We start from the raw sequence: 12,257 nt of genomic DNA on the forward strand, positions 1-12,257 counted from the left end.
AGTGGAGTAGCCCTGGCCAGTGTTGTTCAGTGGTTAGAGTGTGGGCCTGCACACCAAAGGGTTGCAGGTTTGATTCCTGGTCAAGGGCACATACCTGGGTTGAGGGTTCACTCCCAGTTCCTCGGTCGGAGTGTGTCCAGGAGGCAACCAGTCAATGTGTCTCCTCTCTCACATCAATGTTTCTCTCTCTCCTCTCCCCTTCTTCCCTTCTTTCTTTCCCTTTGTCCCCCTCTCCCTTCCCCTCCTTCCTTCTACTCTCTCTGAAAAGCAATGGAAAAAATATCCTCAGGTGAGGATTTTTAAAAAGTAAAAATATTGAGTAATGAAAGAACTGTAGCTTTAACTAGAGCTGGGACAAGGGTGAGGCGAGTGAGGTGTCTAGGGGTCTAGGGAATAAAATTTAAGGAGAACTTGCCCAACCCTTATGTTTCAGGCCAAACGCTCCCCTAGTCCAGTTTCCAAACCCTTCCCTTTCCAAAGTTGATTTAAGCGATTCTCTGGAAGTGATATGGTCATAGGAGCACAGGAACAGGGAATTTAAAACAACTATTTCAACACCCCTCCATTCCACTTGTATAAGTACATTTCTTTCTACTTGCACATGATTCACATGGGCCCCAGAACCCTAAAAATGTGCACTTCTGTCTTCCAGATCACGACGGACCTGAGGCAGCGGTGCACGGACAACCACACGGGGACATCTGCCTCGGCCCCCATGGCTGCGGGCATCATTGCACTGGCCCTGGAAGCCAAGTAAGCCTTTCTCTCCGTTTGTTTCCATGGCGACAACCCCGCATCTCACAGACAGGCTACCCACTCCCTAGTATAGAGTCCCTAGCACAACCAGAATATAATCTTCCCAGTCCCAACCTGAAAACTTCAAAGATTAGGGCTTTAAAAATTATTTTTTTCTCCTATATTAAGGAAAAAGGCACTTTTTTTATTTTTGAGTTTTTATATTCCCTAAAAAATCAAACTGTGTCATTACTGTATCAGGGAGTCATGTGCAAGCGTGCCAGTTGGCTCCAACTTCCTTGCCTTGTCGAGGTTTTCATTCTAGTCTGGGAATGTTCCTGTGAGTCTCAGAGTAGGCAGGTCTGCCCACTTCTGGGCCCCTTCCCTGCAGAACAGCAAGGCAGCTCAGAGTCCTTGACGACAGTACCATCACAGACTCATGCTCAGGGACAGAATATTTTAAGGTTACGGGACAGGAGCCCAGGAACAAGGACAAGCCACTTACCTTAAATCCTGTTTAATGTAGTCAAATTCTGTGACTAAAGAGCCCTTGGAAAGGTCCCCTGAGGTTATTTGCAATGCGGCCCATCTCTTCTTTCTCTGAGCACCAATAGGCCAATTTGTCTGAACTCTGAAAACCCAGTACAAATCTATACTCTCTTGCTCTCCATTTTAAAATCCAAATGCCCAGAAAACTGAAGGGTTTTTTTTTTTTTTTTTTTGCAAAATTAACACCAAAACTCATTTAATTGCAAAGTTTGCCCTGATTTGATTTGAGACTATTGGCAGTCCTTATTTATTGTGAAAATGCCTATATTTCACTACAGAAATATTAATGTATTTGATTACGAGGTGCTGGCTTAGACCCCATTGGAAGTTTGTATAAAATATGCAAGAGATAAGCTATCTGGAAAAAAAAAGTTTGAATTTTAAATACATTTGGTGCAAGGACTTTAGAAAAAGGGTTGTGGGCCTGTACCTAGAGGCCCTCCTGACAAGAGAATCATAACAACAAGGAATTGAAGTAATGATATGAGTGGTTTTCCCAAAATGGCCTTGCATGCCTGTCCTAAGGAGGAATGGAAGGATTCTTTCATCTAGTGTCCCCTGATGTAGAACAATAGCAGGTGACAGGAAAAGAATACAAGAATCATAACATACTCAGGTATTATAGCAAAAAGGCACTTTTTATTGTTAACACAGAGGTGGCCTCGCAACATTTCCTGCTGCCCCTTTGTAAGGCAAGGGCCTGTGGCAAGGCAGTTGGGCCTTTAATGTAATGCGGATGCAGTGAATGGCTAAGTCAGGTAACTCCTTGGATTGAGACAGGTATAGCAACACAGGCTGTGGCTATGGGCGATCTTATCTTAGTCCATTTGAGCTGCTATAACCAAATACCATAAACCGAGTAGCTTATAAACCACATTTATTTCTCACAGTTCTGGAGGCTGGGAAGTTCAACATCAAGATGCCAGAGGGTGTCTGGTGAGAACCCACTTTGTAGATGAGCTCTCTGGGTTCTTGCTTGTCAAGACTCTAATCCCATTCATGAGGGCCCCACCCTTATGGCCTGATTACCTCCCAAGGCCATACCTCCTAGGATCATCACATTGGATGTTAATTTTCAACATATGAATTGCGGGGGAGGGGAGAGGCACAGATATTGAGACCATAGCAGGTGTGGTATCATTTGACTCCCATGAATGTTTGTATTTCTTTCTTTTTGACGAGGTTAAATATTAAATCATTTCAATATACCATATCTTTTAAAGTGTTAAAAGTTTGGTTTTAGCAAGGAACTGGCACTAATCCTATGAAATTCTCATTTTACAACTTTTCCCTGGACTGTTCTCACAGCAGACATCTCGATGAAGTATCTGTGTTTTTAATTTGGTGGCTGTAAACTGGAGTTTTGAAAAATATATCATCTTCATTCTGGAATTCTAGATTGTTTCTCTGGAATATTTTTCTGTCCACAAACTATTGAAGGTGAAAAAAAAATCAGGAATTCTCCCTGCATTTCCCTTTTCCCCCAAAAAAGAATATAATCTCAAACTTGGCAACCCAGTACCATAACTGTGGCTGAATGGTACTCAGTTCCTATTGCTACAGCACTTATTTTTTAGTGATTATTTTAACCACTCTTTCAGTTCAGATGAGAAGTCCTTACTCTATTCTTCAAACAGCCTACAGTTGGATCAGGCCCTTTGGGGGCTGAGAACACACTGAGAGGCCGCGTCTGTTTTCTTTCCCTTGCATTTTGAGCATTCTTAAAGATTGATTTTTTCCAAAACTGTGATGGGTGGAAGAAAGGTCCCAAGATACAGTTTACCTGGAAAATCCACTGTATTTTAAGATTTTTAAAATAGCCTAGTTCGATTGTGGGGCCAAAGTACAGGGTAAATCATCTGATAAAATGAGAAACAATAAACCTTTCCTTGCAACTCCATTGTTTTGTGCTACAGGCCAGTCTTTGCCTGTAAGTGAAGCTGTACGTTAGGGGAAAGCAGCCAAAGAACTAAGAATGGGTCAGGCGTTGATGTTAACCGAGGATCATTGAGCAGTGGGCCTCCAGCGTGAGTAAAAAGGATCTTAAACTAGGAAACTGTAGTGAGGCTCTCAAATCGCAGAGTACGAAGATTGTTGTTGTTCTAAGCCTAACCCTGGCAAAGAAGCCTTACCCATTCAGCCAGCCCCCGCCCCTGGCAGTCTCCTCTTACAAGAGGCTAGTCCTTCTCAACAACACTTAACCTTGGTGTTTTGAGCTTCAGCCTTTACTCTCACAAGTTACATCTACAAGGTACTCCCTTGTAAGGAGAGAAGAGAGGAATCTATGGCTCAGGACACAGCCAACACGGCCAATAAGCGCCCTGCTCAGGTCACAGGAGTCAGTGAGTGAGGGTGAGTGTTCAGGTGAGGAGCTGCATGCGGGGGCTGCCAGTCCCTAGTGAACACGTGTCCCAGCTGTCTCTGCACGAGGCCGAATGCACCATTAACCTAATCTCACTGGGGTACAGTATTTACTCGGGGGAGACTCCCAACCCTCGCCTCCTCCCCAGGTGCTTGCCTGCACCAGCCGATTGATTTGCCTGGATCATAAGACGTTGGATTCTACCTGGGATACATGGCAACCACTGACCTCTCTACCACTCTTTAAAAAAAAAAAAGTTTATTGATATTTAGAGAGAGAGAAAGGAAGAGGGAGAAAGAGAGAAGCATCGATGTGAGAGTGAAATATCAATCAGCAGCCTCCTGCACACCCCCTACTGGGGATCGAGCCTGCAACCCAGGCATGTGCCCTGACCAGATGAAGCCCAACCAACTGAGCCATCCCGGCCAGAGCCTCTCTGCCATTCTAATTCTTCTAGCTCCTCTAAGGCCAAAGCTCTTCCAAAAAACCTTCTTAGGAAACTAGGAGAAAAGAAAACAAATACAAAACATAGAAACAGATAAGCTTGAAGTATCCAGATCTCTTATCTGAGCCCAACAAAAGTCGAGCCATGTATTACCTCTGCTGTGACAGCTCCTAGGACTCCCAGGCCATCCTTTTCCTACGGGGTATGTAAGGACATGTGTTGCAACAAACTCCACTGTTGCACCCCCTGCCCCAGATACTTGGGTAAAAGTGTGCTACTCCCAAGACAGGAAGCTCGACAGCCGCCTCTGACAGTCTAAGCATGAACTTTGCCGCAGTTAGTCATTTAGGCAATTTCTTCCTGCTCCCAAAGCTGTTTTCCGGGTGCAGAGAGCTCTGAATCCTTTACCCTTCTCAAAATCATGAGCAGTTTCAAATAAGAGAAAATACTGTCATCTCCAAGGGGGGAAAACTTTTTTTGTGTTGGGGTACCCTCGCCATATATGTATTGGTTCAGAAGTTTATAATATTTCAATTATTTGGCTTTTGTGGACTTTGGGGTTGTTTTCTGGTTTTTTAGCTGAATGAATAGGGAGTATGTAATCTGGGATTATGAGGGCACTAATTACCATTTGGTAATATCTTTTTTAGTCGCATAATTCAAAAAGTTCAAATAAAATGAGTGTCTGGGTGCAGTTTTTTTAAATGAAGGAAGTGGTGTAACGTGACTAATAGTTTTAGATGAGCAACCTAGAAGAATGTCAAGTCCCATTTGTAAGTCGCCTTATGTCTCGAGGCCAGTATATATCACCGGTACTCTAGACCTGTGGAAAGAAATAAAATGTTGATAGCAAATGATGTTTCATATAAAATGGTTAAGAAGAGTTGAAATAACTGATATGCAGAAATGTTCAGAATCATAAACTATGTTTTACCAAAAGTTTTCCTGATCTGAAACTGCAACTATTAGCAAAGAAAAGCTATTTTAGTAGAGTATTTTATATGTTAAATTATCAGCATTAGCTTGGGAAATTCAAAATATAAGTTCACCAAAGAAACTTTTTGGCCTAGAGTTGCCAGTAGTCTCTCATTGGAAAAGTGAAATATTAGCAAACATGAAATATTGCATAGTGAATGGTAAATAAAAAGGGTGAGTTGGGTAGAAACTTCTGAAGTTATTTAGGACTTAGAAAGAAGGACTTGATATAAAGAATCTTCCACAAATCCTTGTTTTTAAGTGACCCAAAAACCTTTTTCTAAATTTCGTATCTCAGTGGACACAGGGATACCTTCTCTTGAGAATGCCTAATATATCTTGATCTAAATCTAGGAAATATACAGATTGGGGTGGCAGCTGTTACTCTGTACTGGAAACATACCTGGTACCTGTTAAACATTAGCTGCCTCTGTTGTTATGTAGTATGTACATACATGTGCTATTTCTGGGTAGGTTTATCTACTTTCTTCTTATTACCTATCTATTTTCTCCTATTTCAGTAGTCCTGTTACGACTGGTTTATAGAACATACCCATATAGTTATATGTAGAACATAGATGATAGAAAATATAGAGAGTGAATATACTTCTGATAATTTAGAAAATTTCTATAACTATCGATGTTTTTTATGGATTATCTTTCAAATGAGGCTTAAACTCCTAGAGACTAAGGATTATACTTTACGGTATTTATTTAGGTGTATATAAAAACGTCTATTGCACATTAAAAAAAAATGTAAAGCATCATGCTAGGAGCAAAGTGACTTAGGTAAAGCACAGTGTAAATATTTGCAAAACATGTCCCTTACCTTCAAAGGATCTTAGAATCTCCCTATAGAGGCAAATGTACACTAATAAGTACATGTTAGTGTGCATTTCACATATACACAAATTATTTAAGAAAGCCAATGAAATAGTTTGGGGGAAAGGCAGTGGAGAGTGCAGGACTCGGGTGAAAATAGAAATAGCCTCCATAGCAACCCAAATTGGAATATTGGTACCATGATATTCTTATATCTTCCATGACACCTAAGCCCAGTGTTTGAACACAGTCAATTCTCTAGTCTGACCTTCTAATATTTTGTATAAGGAAAATGAATTTAACAAAATCACCGAATTTTATTTTATTATTAATTATTTTTACCTTTCCATGCCTCTAAGTCAGCGGTTCTCAATCTGTGGGTCGCGACCACTTTGGGGCTCGAACGACCCTTTCACAGGGGTCGCCTAAGACCATCGGGAAACATATATAATTACATATTGTTTTTGTGACTCATCACTATGCTTTAATTATGTTCAATTTGTAACAATGAAATTGGGGGTCACCACAACATGAGGAACTGTATTAAAGGGTCGCGACATTAGGAAGGTTGAGAACCACTGCTCTAAGTGATTAGTGACCTCCCCTCACTGTCTCAACTCATTTCTTTTCCTGTTTACTTACCATTCTCTGGAGCTGGGCTTCACCTGCATTAAAATAAAGGCATGATGCTATTCCCTTCTTAGCTTCCAAGAGAAGTTCCTCAACCTTTGATCTTGAGTGAAAGGGATACTTCCAGACATGGAAAGGTCAAAGTGTGAAGACTTAAGACGTGTTGAGCCACAGGGTGATTCACACCATATGCTGTTGATTTCAAAACGCTGTCCCCAGATAATCTTTTCTTGGGAAATTAAGCTTACCATCTGCATTTCTTAAAAACCTAAAAAAAGCCCACCTACAGAAATTTGATGTGGTTCCTATTGATCAACCTTTTTGTCTTTGCCTTGCATTTAATGTCTCTTTTATCTATGTCTATGTCCAGTGTGGGGAAATGCCACAGATATTGGGGATAGAATTATTGTGAGAAGTTAATTCCTGGGACAGTTGAGAGCGAGTCTGGACTTCTTAACAAGCCGAGTTCAAGTCACTAATTGAAGGGCTTCAAAGCCCTGGAACTAACCATCCTGGAGGGAGGCCACATAAGAAGGACTTGGTAGACCTAAACATTTCTAAATATTGGGATTAGCATCATAGTCCTGATCTCTTGTAAACTGTTCTTATCTTCAATTTCAGTATAAAATGTTCCATTAAAATTTCTCCCAAGGGCTACATTCAGCTGTATGAAAAGTTGGCAGTGGGCAGGGAGCACAAATACATTTGATTTTGAGGTAAAATAGATTGTCACCACACCAGCTCTTTTCTTTTGGGAGAGTTTCATTTACTTCATCAATACTTTTTTTTTAAGTAGATGCACAAATAGTGAGAATACAGGCATAAATGCCCACATTGCATATAATTACAAAGGTAGAGAAGTTATCACACACTTGTTTCCTTTCACATACTCTTGGAGTTTCTTGTGTATTATAGTGTTCTGGGTTGGGCTTGGAATTTAGCTGAGATTTCTGGCATGAGTGGTTGGGGTCTATAGCTTGAGGAGAATTAAAATGTAATCAGAGAGGAGATTTGTAAAGAAGGTTTGTGAGGTAAAAACAGCACACATTTCCACCGGAGGCCAAGCGGACAGAGAAGGGATGCACTGTCCTGGAATATTCCCTATAGTGAAATAATTGTAACCAGACCCACAGAGCAGTTACCACGGGCCTTCTGCCAGGACTGTGCATGAAAATAGCTTTGTTATGTCTACATACACACAGACAATACACTGTGTCCTCTAACACTTTTCAAGTTCAAATTATTTGGAAGCCAATTTTCACTGGACTCAACTTTGTACTAATGGTTTAAAGCAATGCAGCTTCCAAAGGTATCCTGCATTCCTGGAAAAGCCCTGGTCACCAGTCTCATTCACCCTGTATTATCTTGACATTTAGCCAGTGTTTTCCATCTTCCTGAGATGATGAGACTGAGGACCTTGATGGATAGTTGAGTTGCCCAGGGACTAAACTGAGGACAGAGAAGTTATTATTAGGTCATGGTTATCTGCCTCTTTTTTGCTTAGCTGTATTTTTAAAAATAGATTCTTCACTGAAAATATTTTGCTCTCATTACTATGATAATAAAGGTTGTTTCTTAAAAAGAGTAGTTCTCTGTCTTGTTACAATCCCAGAGCTTTTCCTTGCATAGCTGGTCAAATGGCATTTTCAAGTGTTTTATGTTATATGTTAGAAATGCCTCATGTTATAAATACCTAATTTGTGATTTAACGTAAGAAATAATGCTTAAAAATTAGAGATGGAAAAGACCTTTACAATGTCCTCTGAGATATAAGTAATTTCATGGCAATTATATCATTATCTATGATATGCTGCCCTCTCTGTACCACCTTGACTAGAATCCTATCTTACAGTATACAATACATGGAAATTCAATAAACAATGATAGCACTCTGAGAAAATACAAAGTAGGAAGTTTCTCCCAGCTAAGTCCAGAAAAAAAAAAGAAAAGAAAAGGAGGTGTGTAAGAAGGGATTTTGAAAGGAAACTTATAATGTCATCTAATTTTTCTCATCTCTGAAAGGCATATGAAGAGAATATGCATGTTGCTAACATAGACCTTAGACGAAATCATTCATTCATTCAACAGACATGTGTTCCATGCTACCCATTATGAATTGATTGGTGAATTGACAGATGTAGACCTTTCATCCTGTTCGGCGAGACAGCCTATAAAAAAGCAAATGGTCAGTACAAAGAAAAACATAAACAGAGTAGAGTAATGGGACTATTTTACATAGAGTGGTCAAGGAAAGACCTATTGGAGAAATTGACCTTTTAGCTGAGATCTGAAATGAGAGCAGGAACCAACCTTGTAAGGAACTAGACTGAGAGTTCTAAGGAGAGGGAGGAGCAAGTTGGGAAGACAGTGTCATTGGAATAAGATGCCTGGATTTGAGAAACAGGAAGATATATATGACTAGTGTGAGTTGAGTGGTTGGAAAATTCCAGATCACATAGAGCATCCTAGTAAGTAAGCATGATAAAGATCTTTGGTGTCTTTTAAGGAGGGAGACAGGACTTGATTAAATTTTTAAAAGATCATTCCAGCATCTCCTAGAAGTACTGATGCGGGAGCAAGGCAGGTACACCTTTTGGGAAGCCAGTTCAGAAGAGGTTTGAGTAGCCTGGTCAAGATGATGGTAATTGGGACAGAGGGAAGTGGATTGATATATATATATATATATATATATATATATATATATATATATATATATATATATATATATATATATATATATATATATATATATATGGAATAAGCTAGTATATCTTAGGGGAAAGGAAAAGCTCAGGGCTGAGTTCTACTTTCTTTGCTCAAATCTTGGGTAGATTGTACACCATTTGCTGACATAGATAACCTTTGTTCTTCTCATGGGATTCTGAGAATTGAAAGAGGCATAAATACTCAATGGGACAAGACCCCTGGGCCTACAAGACCTGTAGCAAATTTCTCCTACGATGATTGTCTGTGCTTTGGTTGTGCTCCCCGAGTGGTTTATGTAATTAATCTTTAGAAAATGTTTTTCACTGAGAACATGATTGCTATAAATGACTGAGGCAGTTTACATTTAAAAAAAAATAGAAAGAAAGTAATAAAGAATATGGATTTATTTGCATTATAAATTGCTCATGTACTGCCATGTCCTTTAAATAGGGTGTTAATAGCAAATTAATCTTTATGCAGTTACCCCATAAGATTACTAGAATATCTGCTTATTATTAGTGAGTTTACAAGAAGTTTGTAAAACTTAGTCTCTTGAGGATTTCTGGATTTTATTTATTGCCAGGAAAGTTTTATTCTTGATAGTGTCTATGGTAACACCCCAAATACTATCAAATATAATTTTCCTTGCTAGGAATAAGAAAGCTGACTTATTTCAAGGTCCATTATAGTTTCACACCATAGTCTGCCACTTAATCACTTTAATCAAAGCATATTTCAGTTCATTTCTGCAAAAGGACTTATATGACTTCATCAACTATAGCTACCTTTGTATTTTGAAGATTCTCAGGTATATTTCTAAGCTCTGTATTGAAACTCAGTTGAAAATTCAAACCTAGTTTTATACCATGTGATCTTAGGCTGTTTGGAGTCAGTCTTGCCTCTGCCCACATTGTCTTGACCTGTGATTTTTTTACTTCTAGGGCATTTTTATGCAATTTGTTCAGAAGACCGTAATTGTTCCTAGTTCCATTAGAATGTAGTTTTTGTTTTCAGCTGATTCCAGCATTCTCCAATTTCTCTCTTTTTAACAATTTTTAATCACAATATATTTTTCCATCAGTGTGAGAGAAAAGGGAATAAGAGAAATACAAATGACAGAATGAAAAGCTTATCATTTCACTAGCATATAAGATTTATTCAGCCTGACATCCACAAGTCGATTGTGGCATTTGATGTGTCAAACGCTCCAAGCAACAAATTCATAGTGAAATAAACTAATACCTGGAATAGAACAGGCAACACAAAAAGACATTCTGTGGCTAAATGATTGGGTTCTTTCTTACCATCTTGGAGTAAGTTTTCATTTCTCTATTCATGATGCTTCTGAATTTTATTATGATGAAGTACACTTTTATATTCTTTGCATATGTGTGACTAAGAGAAAGTAAACTTTTATATCATTTGCATATTGCAGAAAGACAATACACCTATGAAGCCTGGTAGTATAATGCTAACCAGTAAAGATCATAGCACATGGCTGTAGCGTTCAGTGTATGAGACAAAAAGATTCTTCTTGCCATTGGCCCCAAACTGAGTGTGGGAATAGTGCTTAATGGTGCAACTGGTAAAGTAGAAAATGAAATGATGAAATGAACCAAACAGTAGTCAGCTTTCTTTGCATGCTTACTCTATGCCAAATACTAAGCCAAAGGCTTTCATCGGTAATCTCATTTAACCTCAAAGCAGTACCATACAGTAGTCATTATTACCATATTTCAGATATGGAGAGTGAGGCCTACAAACCTGCACAGGTAGTAAATTGCAAATCTGGAAGGTGAACTAAGGCAATGTGATGCCAGAGTACACCATCACACTGCATCACCTTTCTCTTCTAAGAGCTGTAGAAAGTCCTGGTTAATTACACCTGGGTGCTATGAAGTAGCAGGGCTATGGGGATGGAGAAGGGTGCCAAAACATTGAACAGGGGTGATTTAGGAAAATTTGGCAGAAGGAGAGAGATTTGATCTATATTTTGAAGATTCTTTTTTCCACTTCTGTTGCATATGAGTCATATAGAATATTGTTTAAAAGTGCAGATTTCAAAGCCCTCAAGATATTTGGGGATTTAATTGCAATGGCCCATAGATCACAATTAGGAACTCCCTCAGTCAGTCTGTAAGCTGTCTTGAGAGTGGGAATGAAGTAATAGCCCCAGCATCGAGAGCAAAGGCACATAGTAAGCAATCAAATATTTGTATCATGAATGAAGAAATGAATGAATGAATGAATGGAGAGAAGCAACTCTCCATTTGGTTATTCTAAAGTATGGATAGATAGCTATTCAGGTAGTTTGAAATTAGTGGGGTAAAATTCTAGCAAGGTCAGACTTAACTCTGAATGTTGATTGATTCATTTAATAAGTATTTATTGAGTCATACTTGTTACCATCATTTCTTTATTTTGAAATAGACTTTTTCACGTATCTGAAATTGCTAATACATCTTGTAGCCACAGTTGCAATCTTTAGCATTGTAGTGCGGATGTAATTCAGTGTGTCTCTGGCACTATGCTTAGATTAGAATGCATCTATGAGCAAAGCATGCTTGTTCCATGCCAGAGCTGCCAGGAGTGGTAGCACAGGTTGAACACAAATGTATGTATACTTTGCGCCTAGCCCCAATAAAGCATATGCTCCAGGTCTGGGAGACATAGATTAGCGATAATTACACCTGAAGTTAGAGGTGTTATGAAAGAAAGCAAAGGATAATAATTATAATAGAAAGTGAGGTTGAGATAAGGGCAGGAAAGGGTGAATAATGACAAATAAGGAAAGTATAAGGCTGTCATTAATGAAATTATAGCATTTTTGCTGAAATTGGAGTCATACATAAGTGATCCAACTTATAGTTGGTTTTTGTGAGTCTTTACTGAGTTATTGTTTGATCACAACATAACCAAGTTTCATCTTTTTTCATCCAATAAGTTCTTGCAATCCTGGCCAAGCCTTAGGGAATAGAAGGCCAAATGAAAGGACGAAAGCCTGAATGATCCATAATTTTTCTTTTTATTTCT

The 12,257-nt window shown here is 39.1% G+C and overlaps 1 protein-coding gene across 8 annotated transcripts in view; it reads left to right on the forward strand.

The window, feature by feature from the left end:
• Positions 1–12,257, forward strand: part of PCSK5 (proprotein convertase subtilisin/kexin type 5) — a 416,215-nt gene that overhangs the window by 187,697 nt on the left and 216,261 nt on the right. For all 8 annotated transcript variants that reach the window (XM_059656934.1, XM_059656933.1, XM_059656935.1 and 5 more), the window contains exon 9: positions 653–753. In XM_059656934.1, the coding sequence (XP_059512917.1) occupies positions 653–753 (101 nt within the window). The remainder of the gene's footprint in view (positions 1–652; positions 754–12,257) is intronic.

This window comes from Myotis daubentonii, chromosome 11 (genome assembly GCF_963259705.1).
Source record: "Myotis daubentonii chromosome 11, mMyoDau2.1, whole genome shotgun sequence".
NCBI classification, from domain to species: Eukaryota; Metazoa; Chordata; class Mammalia; order Chiroptera; family Vespertilionidae; genus Myotis; species Myotis daubentonii.